The sequence below is a fragment of the Chiloscyllium plagiosum genome, chromosome 25 (assembly GCF_004010195.1).
Source record: "Chiloscyllium plagiosum isolate BGI_BamShark_2017 chromosome 25, ASM401019v2, whole genome shotgun sequence".
Lineage (NCBI taxonomy): Eukaryota > Metazoa > Chordata > Chondrichthyes > Orectolobiformes > Hemiscylliidae > Chiloscyllium > Chiloscyllium plagiosum.
The window spans coordinates 51662119-51683794 of NC_057734.1; the positions used below are offsets into that span (position 1 = coordinate 51662119).

The window sequence follows — 21676 nt, forward strand, 5'->3', positions numbered from 1 at the left end:
ATTCCTAGAAGCATAGCGTTCCAACCGGAACTCTATGAACAAGTTAGACCCCATCTATCATCCCTGAGAAAAGTAACAGGAAGTGACGTCACCACAGGAAATAACATCACCACAGGAAGTGACATAATCAACCCAAGGAACCCCAAACATCGAGTTAGAAAGCAATAATTTTCAGCATTGCTTCGCCTGAGGCCCACTGAAGATGTTACCTAGTAGGGTAACAAAACGTCTGGAAATGAACTTGCAGCTCAGCGAGCAAAATCTCAATGTGAGGTACAAATCTTTTCAAGACTTGCTAACACCTGATTGAGGTTTACAAAATTGAGAGAGATATAGACAGGGTGGATCGCAAGAAGCTTTTTCCCAGAATGAGGGATTCAGTTACTCGGGTTCACGAGTTCAAGGTGAGAGGGGAAAGGTTTTTACGCAGAGGTGCCTGGGATGTGTTGCCAGCAGAGGTGGTTGAGGTGGGCACGATAGTGTAACTTAAAATATATCTAGACAGACATATGAATGGGCAGCGAGCAGAGGGATACAGATCCTTGGAAAACAGGCGACAGCTTTAGATAGCGAATCTGGATCAGGCTAGGCTTGGAGGGCCAAAGGGCCTGTTCCTGTGCTGTAATTTTCTTTGTTCTTTGTTTTATTGCTGTTGTTCTAAATATGGTCTCAAAACATTATGCTGACGAGTGTGTAATTGCTGAGAGTTTAAAGAAATAAGTACATTGATTTTAAAAACATCCATCCTCTTGTTTCATCTTGCCTGCCTCTTGGGGTTTTGGCTTATGGAAATAAAAAGTTGGACTCCACAAACCAGTACAATTTCTGGAATTCTGTGTAATGGAAATTGAATTTGGTTCAACGGCTTCTAATGAGTAGCCTTGTTACTGAAATCACTTTTTGATACTGCACCACTTTCCCCAGCTATTTTCAAACTCTGAAAAAGTGGGGACCTAAGGGGAATAAGCTGGCGCTCCTGGAACTATGAGAACACAGTGCATTTGTGAATCTTATACAATGAAATTCCTACTCCAAAAGGCTCCATTTTGTCAAAAGTTCATTTTTTGCTATTGTAGTGAAACGGTGACCATCTGCTGGACAAACATTCTCTATTGTAATTATATTCAATACAATTTTTGAAACTTCTTTGCAATAATATCCATTTTAAAGTCGATTTGTGAATGATCTTTGGAGGTGTTTTCAGTGTTTTGGTAATGACTGTCTTGTCTCAGGTGACTGATAGGAAGACTATTGTTTCTTTAAGCAATTTGTCTTGTATTGAAACCAGATGGGAAAGGACTAGATAAATCACATTGTTGCTTTTATGGTATTGGCATCTGTTCAGCAACTCATAGCACAACTTGGAAGAGCTCAGCAAAAATCTAGTGCACAGTGGATTTCTTTGCAGACTTTTAAAAATAAAATACAGGTAGTTCTTCTATAACATGGTGGTTGCATTCTTGTGCAACAACGCATTGTAGAACAAATGTGCTCTAAATACAACGCTTAAAATGTTGGCGATAGTAATCACGTTACAGCTAAAACAATAAGTTTGTGCTTTAGAAAGTGTCCCCAATTCATCAATCGTGTTAATATCGAATGTGCACTAATGAAACGCACTTTATAGCAGAACCACCTGTAAACGTGAGAATCAGTGCAGGGTATTCCAGGCAGGTCATTTGGAGAATTATTCTGGGGTTAAAACTACAGAACTTGAAATTTCAGTTCTAACAATGCATTTGTTTGCAATAGAACAGGTTGGAATGTTAGAAAGCGCTTACTCTCAAAGTCATTTATGGCAAAGTTGGACACGATTTAGTCCATTAATTTCCTGCTGGTTCCCTGCAAAATAATCACCCCAATCCCACTCACCACTTGATACCCATATCCCTGAAGGTTTCTCTTCTTTCAGTCTCCATCCAATTTCCTTTTCGAATCCCTGATTGTTTCCGCTTCCACCATCCACAAGCGGCAAATTCCAGTTTATTAATACTCGCTGTGTAGAAAATCTTCCTGCAGTTCTTACCCAAAATCCTACATTTGTACCTCCTTGTCCTTGCATTGTTGGCTAATAAGAGTTTTTCCTTTGTCCCCTTGCCTAAGCTGTTACAGTCTTGTATCTGGATACAATCCTCTAGTTGTGGTTATGTTGCTAGACCAGTAATCCAGACATTTGGGCTCATATTTCAGAGACTGGAGTCCACATCCCACCACAGCAGTTTTAAAAAAATCAGTTAAATATAACAAATCTGAAGTAAAATGCTGGTAGCAGTAATAGTGACCATGAGGAATATCTCCAAAACTTGTCAGTATGATTTTGAATCAAAGGTTTTCTGGGGAAAAAAATCAGTCTCCTTTCAGGGATTGTGACTTACACATTGTAGTATTTAAGGCCTCTGTATTGAACTCTGGGTATGGCCATAAACGTAGGAGCAGAAATTGGGCCATTCGATCCATCAAATCTACCATTCAATCCTAGCTAATAGGTTTTTCAAACCCATTTTCCTGCTTTCTACAAAGATTAAGGTCACTTTTGATCCCCTTGGCAATCAAAAACCTGTCTATCTGTTTTTAAATATACTCAATGACCTGGCCTCCACAGCATTCTCGGGCAGTGAATTCCACAGATTCGCCACTGTCTGGCTGAAGAAGTTTCTCTTTATCTCCGTTCTAAAGGCTCTTCCCCTTTACTCTAAGGCTGTGCCCTCTGGTCCTCATCTCTCCTGCCAATGGAAACATCTTCCCAACGTACACTGTGTCCAGGTCGTTCAGTATTCTGTAACTTTCAATCCGGTCCCCTCTCAACCTTCTGAATTCCATCGAGTATAGTCCCATATGTTAAGCCTTTGATTCCTGGGATCATTCTCATGAAACTCCTGCGGACCCCATCCATAGTCAATACATCCTTCCTGAGGTCTGGGGCCCAAAATTGCTCTCAATACTCTAAATGTGGTCTGACCAGAGCCTTATAAAGCCTCAGAAAAGCATCTTGGCTTTTATGTTCTTGTCCTCTTGAAATAATTGGCAACATTGTACTTGCCTTCCTAACTACCAACTCAACTGCAAGGTTACCTGAAGTGAAACATGGACTAGGACTCCCAAGTCCCTTTACCCTTCAGATTTCTGAGTTTTCTCCCCATTTAGAAAATAGTCCATGCTTGTCGTCTTCATCCAGAATGCATGACCTTACACTTTTCCACATTGTATTTCATATGCCATTTCTTTGCCCACTGTCCTGTCTCCACTAACCTGCGTAATTCTTTCTGCAGCCCCCCTGCAACCTCAACACTACCTCCACCTATCCCATCACAAGGTAAGAATTCTTGGTGGGAGAAACATCAGCACATGTAACATTGACAGCACCTGCAACAGAATAGAGGAGCTTTATAGAACCACTTGTAAGTCACCAGCAAAATTGGAAATAAATATGAGTTGAGAGTTGAAAGAACTGTTTATCTAGAAAGTGAGATGCTTGTGTTGTGAGCAAGTTAACAACTTGATCTTTCCTTTATTGATGTTGCATATCTTGAGAGCGTCAGAGAGCTCTGCAGCACTGAAAAAGGTCCCTCAGTCCTTCGAGAGTTTGCCAATCAACAACAGGCACCCAACTATTCTAATCCTTTTCCAGCATTTGGCCTAGAGCCTTGCATCCACTGATGTTACAAGTGCTTCACATAGATTATGAGGGTTTCTACCACTATTTAAAGCAGTGCGCTCCAGATTCCCAACAACCTTTGGCTGAAAGCATTTTTCCTTGCATCCATGCTAAAGTTCATGCCCCTTCCCTGAATTAGAATTAGGTTTTATTATCACATGTACTCAAGCTCAGGGATAAAAAGTGCATCGAAAAGTGTGCAGAGTTGCTATTCCTGGTTCCATCTCAGGTCCAAAGGTACCTAAGTACAAAATCTTAGGTATACACCTCCTTGTGGACAATCCTGTTGGAGTTTTGTCTTATAATAGGAGAAAATTGCAGACACCCTATATTTTAAAGACCAGCATAAAAGTGGGGAGCAAGAATTTCTTGATGCATGTTCTGGTGCTCTGGGCTGGAGAGCAGGAGGTTAAGGAAAAAAAGGTATAACCAGGATAACTTTCTCAATTCCTTAAACAGTACAATATTTTAATGATGCAGAAATTTGGGAGAGCAATTTGCAGGAGGTACAGTGAACAACTGGATAGGGAGTTTCAGACTATTATTTTTAAGTCGAATCCCTCCAATGAAGGATGATTGGCTAGGTGTGAGGACAGAAACCGACGAGCAGGAATTAGTGACTAGCTGGTGATGGGATGGCATATGAGAAGCACATGCCTATGTATGTTTGCATACTATCTGAAGAATTAGAGGCCAGGGTTGGTGGTGCTCCAATGTATCAAGAATGGGGTAATTGCTGGGCGGGATAGATCGATAGGGAGGGAAGGAGAGAGAGAACTGGCACCTCAGAGCTAGAGTGAGTATTAATCAGAGTGGTGTGGATTCCACTTCAAGTAAGTTTGTCTGTTTGGTATCTTTATACACAATTTTCCCTTTTGGGAAGTAAGGAGACAGTGTTGGAAGAATCAGCAAGGGTCGGTGTGGACTGGTTGAGAAGAAGGCCCAACCAATCCACACCGACCCTCCGAAGAGTAACCCACCCAGATGCATTTTCCTCTGACTAATGCACCTAACACTACGGGCAATTTTAGCATGGCCAATTCACCCTGCACATCTTTGGACTGTGGGAGGAAACCCACGCAGACACAGGGAGAATGTGCAGACTCCACACAGATAGTTGCCAAAGGCTGGAATCGAACCTGGGACCCTGGTGCTGTGAGGCAGCAGTGCTAACCACTGAGCCACCATGCCGCCCTAATTATTCATATTCTGTACTTAAAATAAAGCAAAGAAATTTAACAGAATAATAGACTAATCAACTACTAACCAGTGCCAATTTGGTAACATCCCATAAACATACCTTGGCAAAGGCATATTCATTAAAATTGGTTCTTTCTTAGGCAATTCTACAGTCCAGGAGGAAAAAGAAATCAAGAAAGAACTCAGAAAGGGAATGGCAGGGAGAGATGTACTGCAGCTTCCAAACCCAGCTTCACGACCCCAGCACCAATTACTGAAACACTAAAACTAAAAATCCTGGTTCTGTGGGAGCTTGACCCCACCCATTCAGGTTGCTTATATTATTGCAACTTTTTTTTAAAACCCCGAAGTGTCTCAAGCTCTACTTTATCGGATTCAAATAGACACTTGGTACCTCTGTCTTAAAATGCCCCTTCAAAAAAAAGGGTGAAATACACCTCTTAAAGCCATAGTGACATCTTACTGTGAATTGGTTGCCCTTTTGAGCAATGACTTTGCTAACTAACACGGATATGATTACAATAAAATGAAATTAGCTACATGTGTTGATTGTAGTAGAAAACATCAGAAACTACGTTTCAAATCAGTGACCTTTTATCAAAACTTCTCTTAAACAACCAATATTGTGAATGTTGCTGTTATGTTCTTCCATCTTAGGTTTTATTGTTGAGATACGATTATGAAATAACTCCACAGAGGTCAGTATCCCATCACGAATTCACACTTTATTTGAATGTGGAAAGTCGTTGACAGTGATCCAGCTCCCTTAGACCAAGCTGTGTGTGTCAGAATGTCTGGCACTCCTGTTTCTTTTTTTCTCTTTTTTTTTCACATCAAAGGGCAGTGCTGATCTCCTGTTTTTCTTTGGTTTTCTTTCCTTTAGCCCCCTCACTGCTGCCTAACTGTGGTAGTGCTTATTTTTTCCCCAGCACCCATGGTGTGTGTGTGTAGGTGTGAGACACAGTGAGAGACACAAGATGCACAAATCTTTATTGAATTGGCACTCCTGTTCCTATTTGTCAGGCAGGGCTGCCTGATTGGAAAAGATTATCACCCCCAATCAGGCAATTCACATTCCACCTGGTCCACCTGGCTGATTGCATTATAGAGAATCAGGTGAAGGATTAACCTTTCCAACTTTGGTTATATACAATGCTGCCTGCAGTTATCAAATTCTGATTATATTCTAAATCATTGGGTCAGTCAACAGTTAACTCTCTTGAGGCGAAAGTGAGGACTGCAGATGCTGGAGATTAAGAGTCGAGAGTATGGTGCTGAAAAAGCACAGCGTCAGGCAGCATCCAAGGAACAGGAAAATCCAACAGGAATTCCTTATGAAGGGCTTTTGCCCGAAATGTCAAATTTCCTGCCCCTTGGATGCTGCCTGACCTGCTGTGCTTTTCCAGCACCACACTCTTGACAGTTAACTCTTTTGAACCAGTTATGTCAAGTTGTCTGAATCCATGGGTGTTATATTTTGAGATGGTGGTTTATGATTTTAGCTGAGTTTTCTGCCATTGCACCACCACCTTTTGAGAAATGCCCTGAAGCAAATTCAGCTAACACTACTAAATTTTACTGCACCTTTCTCCTTATACAACAGAGCAAGAGCAGGAGCAATGATGATTTGTTGGCTGGCGCACCGAGTGGACTGACTTTGACCAACTCTACCAAAGTTAAGAAGAATCTCTGCCCATCTTCATCAATAGTGTCAAATTCTGCAGCACCAGGATCAATCACAAACAGCAATCCTGATGGCAAAGCAAAGAATCCTACAGGTTTGTTCCTATTCAACTGGACTTTCATTTGCATTCCTTTTTGGCTTTTGAAACTTCAGTTTTTAGTTTTAAAATTTTAGTAATTTGTTTCTTTTTTTCACATGTTCATATATGGTACTACGTATAATTAAGGTAATTCATAAAGGTCTGTGGTCTTGCATTCTCCAGTACATTGAGTCCTGTATACTTACTAATCTGTTTAATACATCTCTCAGTTCTGTGATAATTGTATGACTCTTCATATCGTGATCACATGGTGACAAGGAGCCAGTCACTCCCAACTTGTCAAAGCTTGATTATGAATTTGAGATTTAAAGGAGAGGTAATTCTGGAGCATTACCTAATGTTTACTTGTTGTACACAGTTATTTGTATATTAATTACATTCAGCATTGTCATTGGACTAGTAATCTGGGGGAGACCAAGGTAATGTACTGGGGACCTGGCATTGCACCCAGCACAACAAATGGTGGAATGGGAATTTAAAAATCTTGAGTTAGAATATATGAGCATAAGAACTAGGCACAGAAATAGCAATTCAGCCCGTCAAGCCTGCTTGCCAATCAATATGATCATGGGTAATCTCGTCTCAGCCTCAATACCACTTTTCTGCCTGTTCCCCATAACACTTAAAACCTATTTAGAAATCTATCCATCTCCTCAAATTTACAGTGTCCTGGCATCCGATTTCAATAGATTCACAATCTTTTGAGAATGAATTTATCGTCATCTGTTTTAAATCTGCTACCCCTTATCCTAAGGACTGACTTCTTGCTCTAGATTGCCCCACAAAAGGAAATATCCTGTTCACATCTGCTTTGTCAATCCCATTTTGCCTCTTGTATACCTCAGTTACATCACTTCTCATTCTTCTAAACTCCAGAGATATAGGTCTAAACCACTCAATATCTCTTCGTAAAACAAACCCTCATTCTGAAATCAATCCAGTCATCCTCCTCTGAATTGCTTCGGCCCAATTAGAAAGAACAGAACAAAGAACATTTACAGCCCAGGTACAGGCCCTTTGGCCCTCCAAGCCTGAGCCAATCCAAATCCACTGTCCAAACCTAACACCCAATTCCTAAGGATCTGTATCCCTCTGCTCCCCACCTACTCAATCATCTGTCCAGATGCACCTTTAAAACAATCTACCGTGCCTGCCTCTACTACCTCTGCTGGCAATGTGATCCAGGCACTTGACACTCTCTGTGAAAAGTACTTGCTGCATGTATCCCCCTTAAACTTTTCACCTCACACCTTGAATGCGTGACCTCTTGTTATTGAATCCTTCACCCTGGTAAAAAGCTTATCTCTATCCACCTTTCATGATTTTGTAGTCCTTAGTCAGGTCTCCTTTTCTCTAATGAAAACAATCCTAACCTATACAACCTCTCTTCATAGCTAGCACCTTCCATACCAGGTAACATCCTCATAAACCTTCTGTGCACCCTCTTCAAAGTGTCCACATCCTTTTGGTAATGTGGCAATCAGAACTGTACACAGTATTCTAAATGTGGCTGAGCCCAAGTCTTGTACAATTTTAACATGACCTGCCAGCTCTTATACTCAATACCCCGTCCGATGAAGGCAAGCATACTATATGCCTTCTTGACCACTTTATCCATCTGTGCAGCATCTTCAGGGTACAATGGACCTGACCTCCCAGGTCAGCTCATCAATCTGTCTGCTCATCAACTTTTCCCAAGACTCGTCCTTTTACAGTATAGTTCGCCCTAGAATTAGACTTCACAAAATGTATCACCTCACATTTGCCTGGATTGAACTCCATCTGTCACTTCTCCGCCCAACTCTCCAGTCTATCTATATCCTCCTGTATTCTTTACAGTCCCCTCTGCTCTCTGCTGTTCCACCAATCTTTGTGTCATCTGCAAACATACTGATCAGACCAACAATGCTCTCTTCCAGATCATTTATGAATATCTCAAACAACAGTGGCCCCAGCACTGACCCCTGTTGAACACCACTGGTCACCTTCCTCCATTTTGAGAAGTTCCCTTCAACTACTACTCTCTGCCTCCTGTTGCTCAACCAGTTGGAACACACTGCACACCACGTGACTTCACTTTCTCCATTAGTTTACTATGAGGAACCTTCTCAAACGCCTTACTAAACTCCATGTATATGACATCAACAGCCCTTCTTTCATCTATCAACTTGGTCACTTCCTCAAAGAGCTCTATTAAGTTGGTAAGGCACAATCTCCCCTGCACAAAATCATGTTGCCTGTCACTGATAAGCCCATTCCTTTCTAAATATAAATAGATTTTATCCCTCAGTACCTTCTCCAGCAACTTTCACACCACTGACGTCAGGCTCACTGGTCTGTAGTTACCTGGAATATCCCTACTACCCTTGTACAGGGGACAACATTAGCAACCCTCCAGTCCTCCAGCACTTCACCACCTGTATTTAGGGATGTTACAAAGATAACTGTCAGGTCCCCAGCTATTTCCTCTCTTGCATCCCTCAGCAACCTGGGATAGATCCCATTCAGCCCTAGGGATTTGTCCACATTAATATCCTTTAGCCTACCCAGCACATCTTCCCTCCTTATGTCAATGTGATCCAGAGTAAACAAACTTCTATCTCTAATCTCAACATTAATCATGTCCCTCTCCTCAGTGAACACTAATGCAAAGTAATCATTGAGAATCTCACCCATTTTCTCACCCATTACACCCCTTCTCAAGTAAGCGGAGCAAAACTGTACACAGTTCTCCAGATATGCTGTCACTAATACCTTGTACAGTTGCAGCAATGCTTCCCTATTTTCCTCTAATAATAAATGCCAAAAATACATTTGCCTGCCTTATTAGTTGCTGCATACTAGTTTGCTGGGATTCATGCATGAATCACTCTGAAGTTTCTCTCCATTTCTCTCCTTTCTATTATTTTGACCAAAACAGAGACCCTCACAGTTCTCCACATTAAACTCTGCCTGGCAGATTTTGACCCATTCATCTGATCTATCCATATCTACTTGTAAATTCCTTTTTTTAATTACAACTTACTTTCCTACCTATTTTAATGTCATCTACAAATATGGCTATAGTATCTTCTATCTCTGCACCCAAGCCATTAAAATAGATTGTAAATATTTGGGCCATTTGCTAGCTTCATGCTGCTCTTGGGAGCATTATGATAATGCTCCCAAGAACAGCATGAAGCTAGCAAATGGAAAAAAAAGTCCTTTTTAGTATAATGGTGACCATAAGATCATTTTCAATTGTTATAAAAACCCATCTGGTTCACTAATGTCCTTAAGGGATGCAAATCTACTGTCTCATCTGGTCTGGCCTACATGTAACTCCAGACCAACATCAATGTTGTTTGACCCTTAAGTGCCCCTAAAAGAGCCAGACAAGCCACTGAACTGCATCAAATTGCTACAACATCTTAAAGGATTGAAACCAGACAGGATACCTTGTATTGACGGGGACACTGAAAACAATAGCAATCTCAGCCTTGTCAACCCTACAAAGTTATCTTTAATAATATCTGAGGGTGAGTGCCAAAATTGGAAGAGTTGTCTCACAGATTGGTCAAGCATCAGCGTGACATAGTCATGCTCTCAGAATTGTAAACTATTGGCAGTGTCCCTGATAGCAGTATCACCAAGCCTGGGTATGACATGGTCAAAAAGTGTGGTGCTGGAAAAGCACAGCCGATCAGGTAACATCCAAGGAGCAGGAGATTCGACATTTTGGGCATAAGCCCTTCATCAAGAATATGTCCAACTGACTTGGCATATCCCTTGCTCTACCAATATCATCAAGCCAGGATATCAACCCTAGTTAAATGAATAGTTCAGAAGGACATGCCAGAAGCTACTAGAACCGGTGTCAACCTGGTGATTTTGCAATACAGGACTGCTTTGGTGCCAAACAACATTGGCAGCAAATGACTGACAAGGTTAAGTGATTCTACAACCAATGGATTAGATCTCTCATAAGCACAGTATTGTTCTGTGCAGAAGGAGGCCATTCTGCCCAGATCTAACAGTTCACTGAAGAAGGAGGCTTCACAAATTTCCCCATCCACGAGGAGCCCAGCACATTAGTGCAAAAAGTAAAATTGAAGCATTTGCCACAATTCTCAAGCAAAAGTTCTGACTGGATAATTCATCTTGACTTCCTCTGAAAGTCCCAGCTGGACAGATGCCAGTCTTAAATCATTTCAGTTCACTCTAAGCAATATAAAAATTATTAAAGGCACTGAATAATGCAAAATCCATGTGCCCTGGCAATATCGTGGAAATAGTACGAGGATTCGTTCCCCAGAACCTGTTGTACCTCTAGCCAAGCTGTTCCAATACAGCTACAACACTGGCATGACTGTAAAATTGCCTAGGTATGTCCTGTATATACAAAACAGGAGAAGCCTAGCCTAGCCAATGACCACCCTATCAATCTGTTCTTAATCATCAGTAAAGTGATGGAAGGAGTTGCAGAAGGTGTAATCAGGAACCACTTGCTTAGCAATAAGTTGCTCATTGATCATTTGTCAAGTTGCTTCATAATCTTATATCTTTCAATAAGGTGATCTCTCATTCTTCTACAGGCTCAAACTGTCCCAACTTTCCTCATAAGCTGACACCTCTATCCCAGGAATTAGTCAAACAAATTTCGTCAAATTAAGCCTTCAAATAAAACAAGTCTGAATAAACCTTCTCTGAACTGCTTCTAATCCAATTGTGTCCTTTCCCAAATAGGAGACCAAAATTGTGCACTATATTTTTAAAAATTATTCTTTATGGAATATGGGTGTCATTGGCATGGGCAGCATTTCTGGCCAATCTGTAACTGCCCTTCAACGTAGTCATTTCTATGCCATTTCAGATGGCAGTAATCCACATTGTTGTGCAGTCATGTGTAGGCCAGACCAAGTAAGGACAGCAGATTTCCTTCCCAAAGGACATTAGTGAACCTTTAACACTGGCAATCAGAGAGCATTGAATCCCCCACTGTCAATATCCTGTCAATTGACAATAGGATGGGATTGATCCTCCCATTAAAGGAAATTGTAGTCCCTTAAAGGCTAGATGTCTAGTAGATTGACTAACAACAGCACTATCGCCGGAGTTGACAGCAATGGTACGGTGTAGACTTATGGCGGTATTTAATTCTGTGCACCTGCATGTCATCGTTAATTTATTAAGAAGTGAGAAATAGTTGACATCTCTTTATTTCATGATGTTTTGGATCTAAAGTATGTATACACACCTCTTTGCATTTTGACTTTAAATCTTCACCAAAAAAGAGATCTCAGTGTAACAATGCATACTTAGCAACCACAAAGTGTTTTTTAACTAAGTGCCTGTAGGTGAAATGTTTTGCAGCAAATGTCAATGGTGTTCTGTAAATTCCCAAGTTAATTTTATAAAAAAGTTTTTTAAATCTTTCAGGTTTTAATTTCTTTTTGTTTTCTTTCATGGGGTGTTATATGCTGCTGCAAAAACTTGTTGCCTGTTCCTAATTGTCCTTGAGCAGGTTAGAACGCAGTTGAGTGCTCCAGGTACAACATAAATTATGAAGCCATGCAAGGTTGATTGTGAGGGTCACCCATGTCGTATCATAATCTCGAGTTCTCCCCTGCTCCAATTAGGGATCAGACTATTTTGGAGCTGGTAATGAGTAATGAGACAGGTTTAATACATGTCACATTACTGGATCCATCATGGCCAGGCCTCAGATTGGATGCACAATAAAATGTTCCGTGAAACTGTTCTGAATGCACCTATGAATTCTTTTGTACAGCTAACACAGCTGGTTTGTTAAAAGAAGGTTGCATTTGACAAATTTGATAAATTCTTTTGCAGAGGTAGCCATGATGGAAATTCATTTGATGTGGTCTGCATGGACTATAGCAAGGCTCTTGATAAGGTCCCTCAAGGTAAAGAAAATAAAGGCTGATGGGATTCAAGGCAAAGTGGCATGTTGGATTCAAAATTGGCTGAGAGGCAGCAGAGCGTGATGTGTGGGATTTTTCTGTGAGCAGTAGGGTTTCACAGGGCTCGGTGCTGGGCTGTTATTTTTGGTGTAAATTAATGATGTGGACTTAAATGTAGGGAGCATGATCAAGATAACTCAAAAATTGGTAGGATGGTAAGTACCTGTATTGAGGAGGGTAGTCATAAAATGCAGGAGAGTATTGGACTGGTCAGATGGCAGAGAAGTGGCAACTTCAATACAACCTAGAAAAGTAAGAGGTGATGCACTTTGGGAGGGCTAACAAAACAAGGGATTTTACTATGAGTAGTAGGACTCTAGAAAGTACTGAAAAGCAGAGAGGTCTTGGTATGCATATCCAGAAATTCCTGAAGGAGCAGAGTAGTCAATAAGGTGGTTAAGAAGACTTATGGGCTACTTGCCTTTATTAGCTGAGGCATAAAATATAAGATTAAGAAGGTTATACTGGTAACTGTATTAAACAGAGTTTTAAAATTGGAAAACTGTGTGCACTTCTGGTCACTACATTGTACAAGGACATGATTGCAAGAGAGAGGTGTCAAGCAGACTTACCATAATCCACCCGCTGAGCTGATGTTTGAGTTATGAGGAAAGATTGGAGATGCTAGGGTTATTTTCTTCGGAGCAGCAAAAGTTGAGAGTGGACCTGCTTGAGGTATATAAGATTGAGGGGCATAGATAAAGAGGATGGAAAGTCACTTTTTCGATCAATAGAGGGGCCAATAACCAGTGGGCGCATAGGTTTTCAAATTATTTTATTGTTTCATGGGATGTGGGCATGATTTGAAAAGCTAGCATTTATACGGCACGGTGGCACAGTGGTTAACACTGCTGCCTCACAGCACCAGGGTCCCAGGTTCGATTCCAGCCTTAGATGGCTGTCTATGTGGAGTTTGCACATTCTCTCCGTGTCTGCGTGGGTTTCCTCTGGGTGCTCCGGTTTCCTCCCACAGTCCAAAGATGTGCAGGTTAGGTGAATTGACCATTCTAAATTGCCCATAGTGCTAGTTGCATTAGTCAGAGGGAAATGGGTGGATTACTCTTCGGAGAGTCAGTGTGGACTGGTTGGGCCGAAGGGCCTGTTTCCGCACTGTAGGGAATCTAATCTAATCTAATTGTTCTGTCAGATGCGATTCTTTTCAGAATCACTGTAATCTGTGGTGTAGATTCACCCATAGAGAGAGATCCAGGATGGTGATGAGGTTAACTCTTACCTGTCCTCCTGAGATGAGCAATAGATGCTGGCCTACCCAGTGACATTCTCATCCAATGGAAGAATTTTTAAGAATCGTTCCAACTTAGGGTGGTGTGGTGGTTTGCTGGAGAACTTGCAGATGTTGTTTTACGGTTGCTAACTGGAGATGGCAGTAAATGTGACATCACTATGTTGGGGGTGAGGCATGTGTACCTGCTCATAAATAGGGAGGAAACACTTAAGTTGCAAATACAGTTTGAAAACATGTCAATACAATGTGTAATAAGAAAATGCTAAGAGTTAAACCCTTGCTGTTCAGAATTGCAGGCTTCTGCTAAATGTAAAAACTCGAAGTTTTCTAGTTTACTTGTAGATCAGTGAAAGCCAGTTCTATTCTATCCACTGCAGAAGTTCTAAAAGCTCAATTAAAATTAACATCAAATCTCTTTGCTCAAGAAGATTCTCATAATTCCTCATTCCATCCGTGATCCTAATGAACTTTGAATCTGCCATATCATAGAATCATAGAATTCCTACAGCGTGGAATACAGTGTGGCCATTTGGCTCATTGAGTCTGAAATGACCTCTGAGCATCCCACCCAGAAGCCCCCCCCCCCCCCATCCACCACCTGTAACCCATGGCTAATCCATGGAGACACTATGCGCAATTTAGCATGGCCAGTGTACCTAACAAAGTCTGTGGTCTTTGGAAGGAAATTGGAGCATTCGGAGAAAACCCACACAGACATGGGGAGAATATGCAAAATCCACACAGTCACCTGAGGGTGGAATATGGATTTAATCCTTTTTTTATCTTGGAGTGCCCAAACTTCTTTTCATAATTCACTCATGGGATGTAGCCATCATGAGCTGGTCAACATTTATTGCCCATCTCCAAATACACTTGAATAGTGACTGCAGTCCATATGCTATACTTCTAGCTATAATGCTGTTAGAGAGGGGGTTCCAGGATTTTGACTGATATCGATTGGCTTAGAGGTGCTGTTTTTCCAGTGTATTTGCTGACCTTTCTTTCTCATATAATGGTTGTAGACTTGGAAAATGCTATCTGAGGAGCCTTGTTGAATTTTTGCGATGCAAATTATAGATGATTTAAAATGCTGCTATTGAGCATTGGTGGTGAGGGAGTGAATATTTGTGCGTGACACCATCTCGGGTTGCTTTGTGCCTAGATGGTGTCAAGTTTCTCAAGTGTTTTTGGAGTTGCACCCATCCAGTTAAGTGGGGAGTGTTCAACTACAGGGTATTACTTGTGCCCTGTAAATGGTAGGCAGGCTTTGGGAAATCAGAGATGAATCATTTGTAGCCCCTGACCTGCCCGTGTAGCCCCTGACCTGCTCGTGCAACCACAGTATTGATATGCTCATCCAGAAGATTTGTCAAGGATGATTTACGTTTAGTGAATCCATTCTGTCACTGCTTTCCAAATCCTCAGTCATTATGTCCTTAATAATTGGCTCCAGCATTTTCCCTACCAACGACATCAGGCTTACCGGCCGAAAAGTCCCCATTTTCTCTCCCTCCTTTTTTTTTAAAGTAAAGGATGTATGGAGGATGTTGATCCTGCATGTTGATCCTTGCACATCTTTTGTGGTTAGAAGCAAAAGAATTTGTTGGAGAAACCCAGTGGGTCTGGCAGCATCTGTGAAAAGAAAACAGTGTAATGTTTCAAGACCTGTGACCTCCTTCAGATTACTTAGAACCGTTCTGAGAAGGGTTACAGGATTCAAAGTGTTAACATCTCTCCATAAATGGCATCAGACATGCCAAGTTTCTCCAGCAATTTAATTTTTTTTGTTTCCGATCTCCAGTAACTGCTGGAGAAAGTGAAGTTGCATGGGGTCCAGGGTGTACTTGCTGGATGGATAGAGAACTGGCTGGGCAGCAGGAGGAAGAGTAGTAGTGGAAGGGGGTTTCTCTAAATGGACAACTGTGACCAGTGGTGTTCCACAAGGATCAGCGTTGGGACCACTGTTGTTTGTGATTATACCTTCCTCCAGATCATTTACATATAGACGGTCTGATTAGCAAGTTTGCAGATGACACTAAGATTGGTGGGGTAGCAGGTAGTGAAAGGGACTGTCAGAGAATGTAGCAGAATATAGATAGATTGGAGAGTTGAACGGAGAAATGGCAGATGGAGTTCAATCCGGCCAAATGTGAGGTGATGCATTTTGGAAGATCCAATTCAAGAGCGGACTATACAGTAAATGGAAAAGCCCTGAGGAGAATCAATATACAGAGAAATCTGGGTGTTCAGGTCCATTGTACCCTGAAGGTGGCAATGCATGTCGATAGAGTGGTCAAGAAGACATTTGGCGTGCTTTCCTTTATCGGATAGGGTATTATCGGATTGAGTACATGAGTTGACATGTCATGTTACAATTATATAGGACTTTGGCTTGGCCATATTTGTAATACTGCGTACAGTTCTGGTCACCACATTCCTGAAAGAGTGTGGATGCTTTGGAGAGGGTGCAGAGGATGTTCACCAGGATGTTGCCTGGTATGGAGGGCGCTAGCTATGAAGAGAGGTTGAGTAGATTAGAATTATTTTCACTAGAAAGATGGAGGTTGAGGGAGGACCTGATTGAGATCTACAAAATCATGAGGGGTATGGGCAGAGTGGATAGCAAGAAGCTTTTTCCCCAAAGTCAGGGACTCAATTACTAGGGGTCACTAGTTCAAGGTGAGAAGGAAAGGTTTGTGAGATATGTGTGGAAAGTCTTTATGCAGAGGATGGTGGGTACCTGGAACATGTTGCCAGTGGAGGTAGTAGAGGCAAGTACGATAGCAGTGTTTAAGGTGTATCTAGACAGATGCATGAATGGGCAGGGACCAGAGGGATACAGATAGTTAGAAGATAGACGACAGGTTTAGATAGAGGATCTGGATCGGCACAGGCTTTAAGGGCTGAAGGGCCTGTTCCTCTGCTGTAATTTTCTTTGTTCTTTGTGGTATCTGCAGATGTTTGTTTTAATTATGTAGCTGTCATTTTATGGCTTAACTGGAAAACTAGTTGGCTTTCCAACGAGCTAAATATAATTGATAGAATGATGGATCTAGGGAGGTGGGTGCAACGAAGGAGGGGATATTGATGAAGATGAGCTGTAAGGGAAACTTTGGTAGACAAGGAAGGGTGGAGAAGTTCGAGAGGCTTATAGAGCATTGTTGTATGTTGTTTAATGGGTTCAAAAGTAGTTCACTCCAGAGTTCTAAATACATGAGGCTCTCAGACATATTTGCAAGCAAAAGTTCCCAAAAAGGTGTAAATTCCAAGTTATGGGCAGCCAGTGAGAAAGATGTCACCCCTGTTTGTTGGAGAGACAGTCTGAGAGGAGGTGCTACTCCAATGTCAAATTTTGTCTCTTCCATGCTGGCTACTGCAGTTCCTCCAGTCACAGGTTCCCTTCTTTCCAATCTTGCTGCTCCTGAAGAGACTGAACCTCTAACCCTGGCTAGTCCCACTATTGTTTTGCTGGAGACTTCCAGCTGCTCTGTCACCCACCATTGTTCCCCTCAGCCTGTTTAATCAGAAAATAATAAAAAGGAGAGAGTCTCATCTGGTAACAAGATCAGAAAGACACAGGGAAGCCTGACCTCAGCCTTGTGGGACTATTGTGCAAGATGAGTGTCAGTTGAGACTTGATCTCAGCCAGGTGAGGGAGTGGTTGAGGAGGCCTGATATACAGCAGCGATAGTTGGGGTAGCTGAGCCCTGGCTCAAAACCAAGTCTCCAGTGGTATGGCAGGTAGACAGTAAATCCTCAGTCACAGCTGAATGAGTGGGAAAGAGAGGGTTTGGGAAGAGGTACAATATACAGTATGAGGTAAAGAATTTTTTGTTACTAGGCAATATGAAGAACCCAGCTGAAGCTTACGTGAATTTATAAACTAACATTTTTAGAAATTATGGCACGGTGGCTAAAACAAACAGCAACAAACTCCCAACAAGCAGACAAAACACTTCCAGAAGCCCGAGCCACTCTCCCCTACATTAAAGACACTACACAAAAACAGCAGCTAATGAACTTGAAAGACCCTATACAGACAACAAGCAAAACTAATGTTATTTACAAAATACATTGCAAGAATTGTAACAAACACTACATTTGACAAACAGGCAGAAAACTAGCCCCCAGGATACATGAACATCAACTAGCCACAAAAAGACATGACCCACTTTCACTGGCATCCTTACGTACAGATGAGAAAGGACACCACTTCGACTGGGGCAACATATCCATCCTAGGACAAGCCAAGCAGAGGCATGAACGGGAATTCCAAGAAGCATGGCATTCCAACCAGAACTCTATCAATAAACACATTGATTTGGATCCCATTTATCAGCTCCTGAGAAAAAGAACAGGAAATGACATCACCGACCCAAGCAAACCTAAACACATAAATAGAAAGCAGGCTTTGCTCCCATTGCTTCAACCGAAAGCTCACTGATGATGTAACCTAGTATGTTGACGAAACGTCTGAAAATGAACTTTCCAGTTCAGTGAGCAAACTTGCATCTTGTGTCCTAAAAAATTGCTGATTAGCAACTGAAACGAGATATGATTTTACCACCGTGTTCTACTTCTCCAATGCAGAGCACTATTCTGATGGAGAAAACTTGAGATCGTCATCTGAATCTAAAGTATCAGTGTATGGTTACCCTGAAAGCAGCCAATGGAGAAAGTAACAAGTGGTCTCACACTTCTTCTTTACTGAAGAGGAAGCAAGGTATAGCCTTGACCTTTCTGCTACCATACTGAAGTAGGATAAGTGTTTTTTTAATAATTAGAGATTGATGAAATGAGCATAGATGAAGTTTTTGACAAAGTTTACAGTTGTAGAAATGTTTTAAAAAATCAGATAGTGAATTTACTAACTGCTTCTGAGGTGTAGTGAAATTTTGACATTCAGAAAGAGTGAAGAACATTCCATAGAAGAGTACATAATCAACTGAAGTAGATTGTAAGACTGTAGAAATTCTTTTTGGAAGTTACCCATTCTGTGCTGGCATTTGTTATTACACTCTGTAAAACTATCAAGTTTAGGCAGGTTGCTGATTTTGAAAAGAATGATTATTAGTCAACAACTTCATCATGAAATCATACAAACTAGCAGAATGGTAGATGATGATGAAGAAGAAATTGGACCTTGGTCTTTAATGGTTGATGACAAGGAGATAGAAATATAAAAAATAGTAGAGGGAGTAGATTATTTGGCTCTTCAAGCCTGCTACACCATTCAGTATGATCATGGCTGATCAATCAACTCAGTGCCTTGAACTCACTTTCTTCCCTTCCCTGCTTTCTCCCCATACTCTTTGATCCCTTTAGCCCTGAAAGCTTTGTTACCTCCTCCTGGAAAGCATTCAGTGATTTGGACAAACTGCTTTTTGTGACAGAGAATTCTACAGACTTCATTTCAGCACATTGCTTTGCACTTCATTGTTGAATACCTTGCTGTTTTCATTTCAAAAGTTGCTTTATTGGAGGTTGGAAGTGAAAATGTTGCTGGTTTTATAGCTTTAACTTTGGATTTTTTTGCAGTCTTTTGACAATTGCTGAACTGGATTTAAGAAAATAACCCAAGTCAAACAAATAAAGTATTGAAATTTTCGTAATGCCCTTTTGAAGATTAAGTTTCTTTTATTTTTGTCATTAGGTATGAGTGCCACAGCAAAACGGAATCCAACTTCAGGAAATAAAGAAATCAATTGGAATAGAGATAAAATCCGTGATCGGCCACGACAGAGCACAAGCAAAAAATTCTCATCTGCTGGCCAGGGAGGTAATGATGTTGCTAAACGCTCACGCAGCCGGATGTCAACAGAGTCTGAAACCCGAATGAGTAAGTCCAGATCTGACGGTCAGATCAGTGATAAAACTGCTCTAGAAGCAAAGGTAAAAGATCTCCTTACTTTAGCTAAAAATAAAGATGTGGAGATCTTGCATCTTAGAAATGAACTCCGAGACATGAGGGCCCAGCTGGGACTGAGCAATGACTTGTTGGAAGGAGTGGGAGAGGAGGAGATTGAAGTAAAAGAAGACACTGTACCCCATCAGCCTAGAGATGTGGAATCAAGTCTTCTCCAATTGGAAGAACAGAATAGTACAATCCGGGATGAGCTAAATCAGCTAAAAAATGAGAACCGAATGTTAAAAGATCGATTAAATGCTCTTGGTTTCTCTTTGGAGCAAAAGTTAGACTGTGCAGAGAAATTGTTTGGCTTTCAGTCCTCAAGTCCTGAGGTAGCTACTGGTAATCAGAGTGATGGTGGTACCTTAACTTCTTCAGTGGAGGGATCGGCACCTGGTTCTATGGAAGATCTTCTGAGCCAAGAGGAGAACACATTAACTGATAATCGCAGCAATTCTCTGGACAACCTGGACAGTGAGTCCAGTGAGGTCTACCAACCACTTACTTCCAGCGATGATGCATTAGATGCACCATCATCGTCATCTGAATCTGAAGGTGCACCAAGTAGGGAGCGCTCGAGGAAGGGGAGCAGTGGAAATGTAAGTGAGGTGTCGGTGGCATGTTTAACAGAGCGCATTCACCAAATGGAAGAAAATCAACACAGCACAGCAGAGGAACTACAAGCTACACTTCAGGAACTGGCAGATCTTCAGCAGATAACACAGGAGTTGAATTCTGAAAATGAAAGGTTAGGAGAGGAAAAGGTCATTCTAATGGATTCCTTGTGTCAGCAAAGTGATAAATTAGAACACTTCAGTCGACAGAATGAGTATTTTCGTTCTTTGCTGGATGAGCACCACATTTCTTACGTTTTAGATGAAGATGTAAAAAGTGGTCGCTACATGGAGCTAGAACAAAGATATATGGACCTTGCTGAAAATGCACGTTTTGAACGTGAGCAACTTCTTGGAGTGCAGCAGCACTTAAGCAACACGCTGAAGATGGCAGAGCAAGACAATAAGGATGCTCAAGAATTGATCGGTGCTCTCAAGGAGCGTAACCATCAAATGGAGCGAGTAATGGAGTCAGAGCAAAAAGCCAAAACAGCCCTTGCTGGAGCATTGGAAGAATATAAAGCAACTGTTGCAAATGATCAGATTGAACTGAACAGGTTCAAGGCTCTGTTAGAGCATGAGAAACAGAAGGTCGCAGACTTGTATGCTTTCCACAATGCAGGCGACAAGTCAGATTTGCAAGAGCTGTTGGAGACCACACGATTGGACAAGGAAAAGATTGAGGCCTTGTATAATAACCTACAGGAGGAACTGGCCCATACTCGCAATGATGCTAACCAACTACAAGATACCCTTGCTAAGGTAGGATGATTATTTTAAGTCATGAACAAACATCACTTACAATGGAACCCAGCAAACCAATTGTTCTCTGGTTTGTAAACCATATCTACAATGAGTTTTCAATTCAGCTGTGGTCCCTCTGGTCATGTCAGTGCTTACATTTGGTATAAAAAAAGTATCAGACAGTGACCTGTGCAAATCATCCAACTCTGAAGCTGGTTTGACATAAAAACCCTTAATTACTCCAACTAAACTGGATTCTGCATTCCATTGTAAGGTGATATCATGAAGTATTCACAGCTGTCAGTCGCACTTTATCAGACTTTATAAAATTTCTTTTACCTAGTGATGCTGGAAAAGCACAGCAGGTCAGGCAGCACGAGGAGAGGAGAGTCAACGTTTCGGGCAGCAATCTGCTTCACAGCTGGCGAGGGGGAAGGGGGCTGAGAGATAAATGGAGTGATGGGGCGATGGGGAGGTGATGGTGATAGGTTGGTGGGAAGTGTGGATCAGATAGGTAGGAAGGGAAATGGACAGGTAGGTCAGGTCAAGAGGGCGGATCTGA

At 41.6% G+C, this 21676-nt stretch overlaps 1 protein-coding gene across 5 annotated transcripts in view; it reads left to right on the forward strand.

Moving 5' to 3' along the window:
* Nucleotides 1-21676, forward strand: part of specc1la (sperm antigen with calponin homology and coiled-coil domains 1-like a) — a 294908-nt gene that overhangs the window by 67300 nt on the left and 205932 nt on the right. For 4 of the 5 annotated variants that reach the window (XM_043716192.1, XM_043716191.1, XM_043716194.1 and 1 more), the window contains exons 3-4: nucleotides 6459-6633; nucleotides 19502-21132. In XM_043716192.1, the coding sequence (XP_043572127.1) occupies nucleotides 6459-6633; nucleotides 19502-21132 (1806 nt within the window). Of the gene's footprint in view, nucleotides 1-6013; nucleotides 6054-6458; nucleotides 6634-19501; nucleotides 21133-21676 lie in introns of those variants that run through there. The other variant, XM_043716195.1, reaches the window with a different exon arrangement.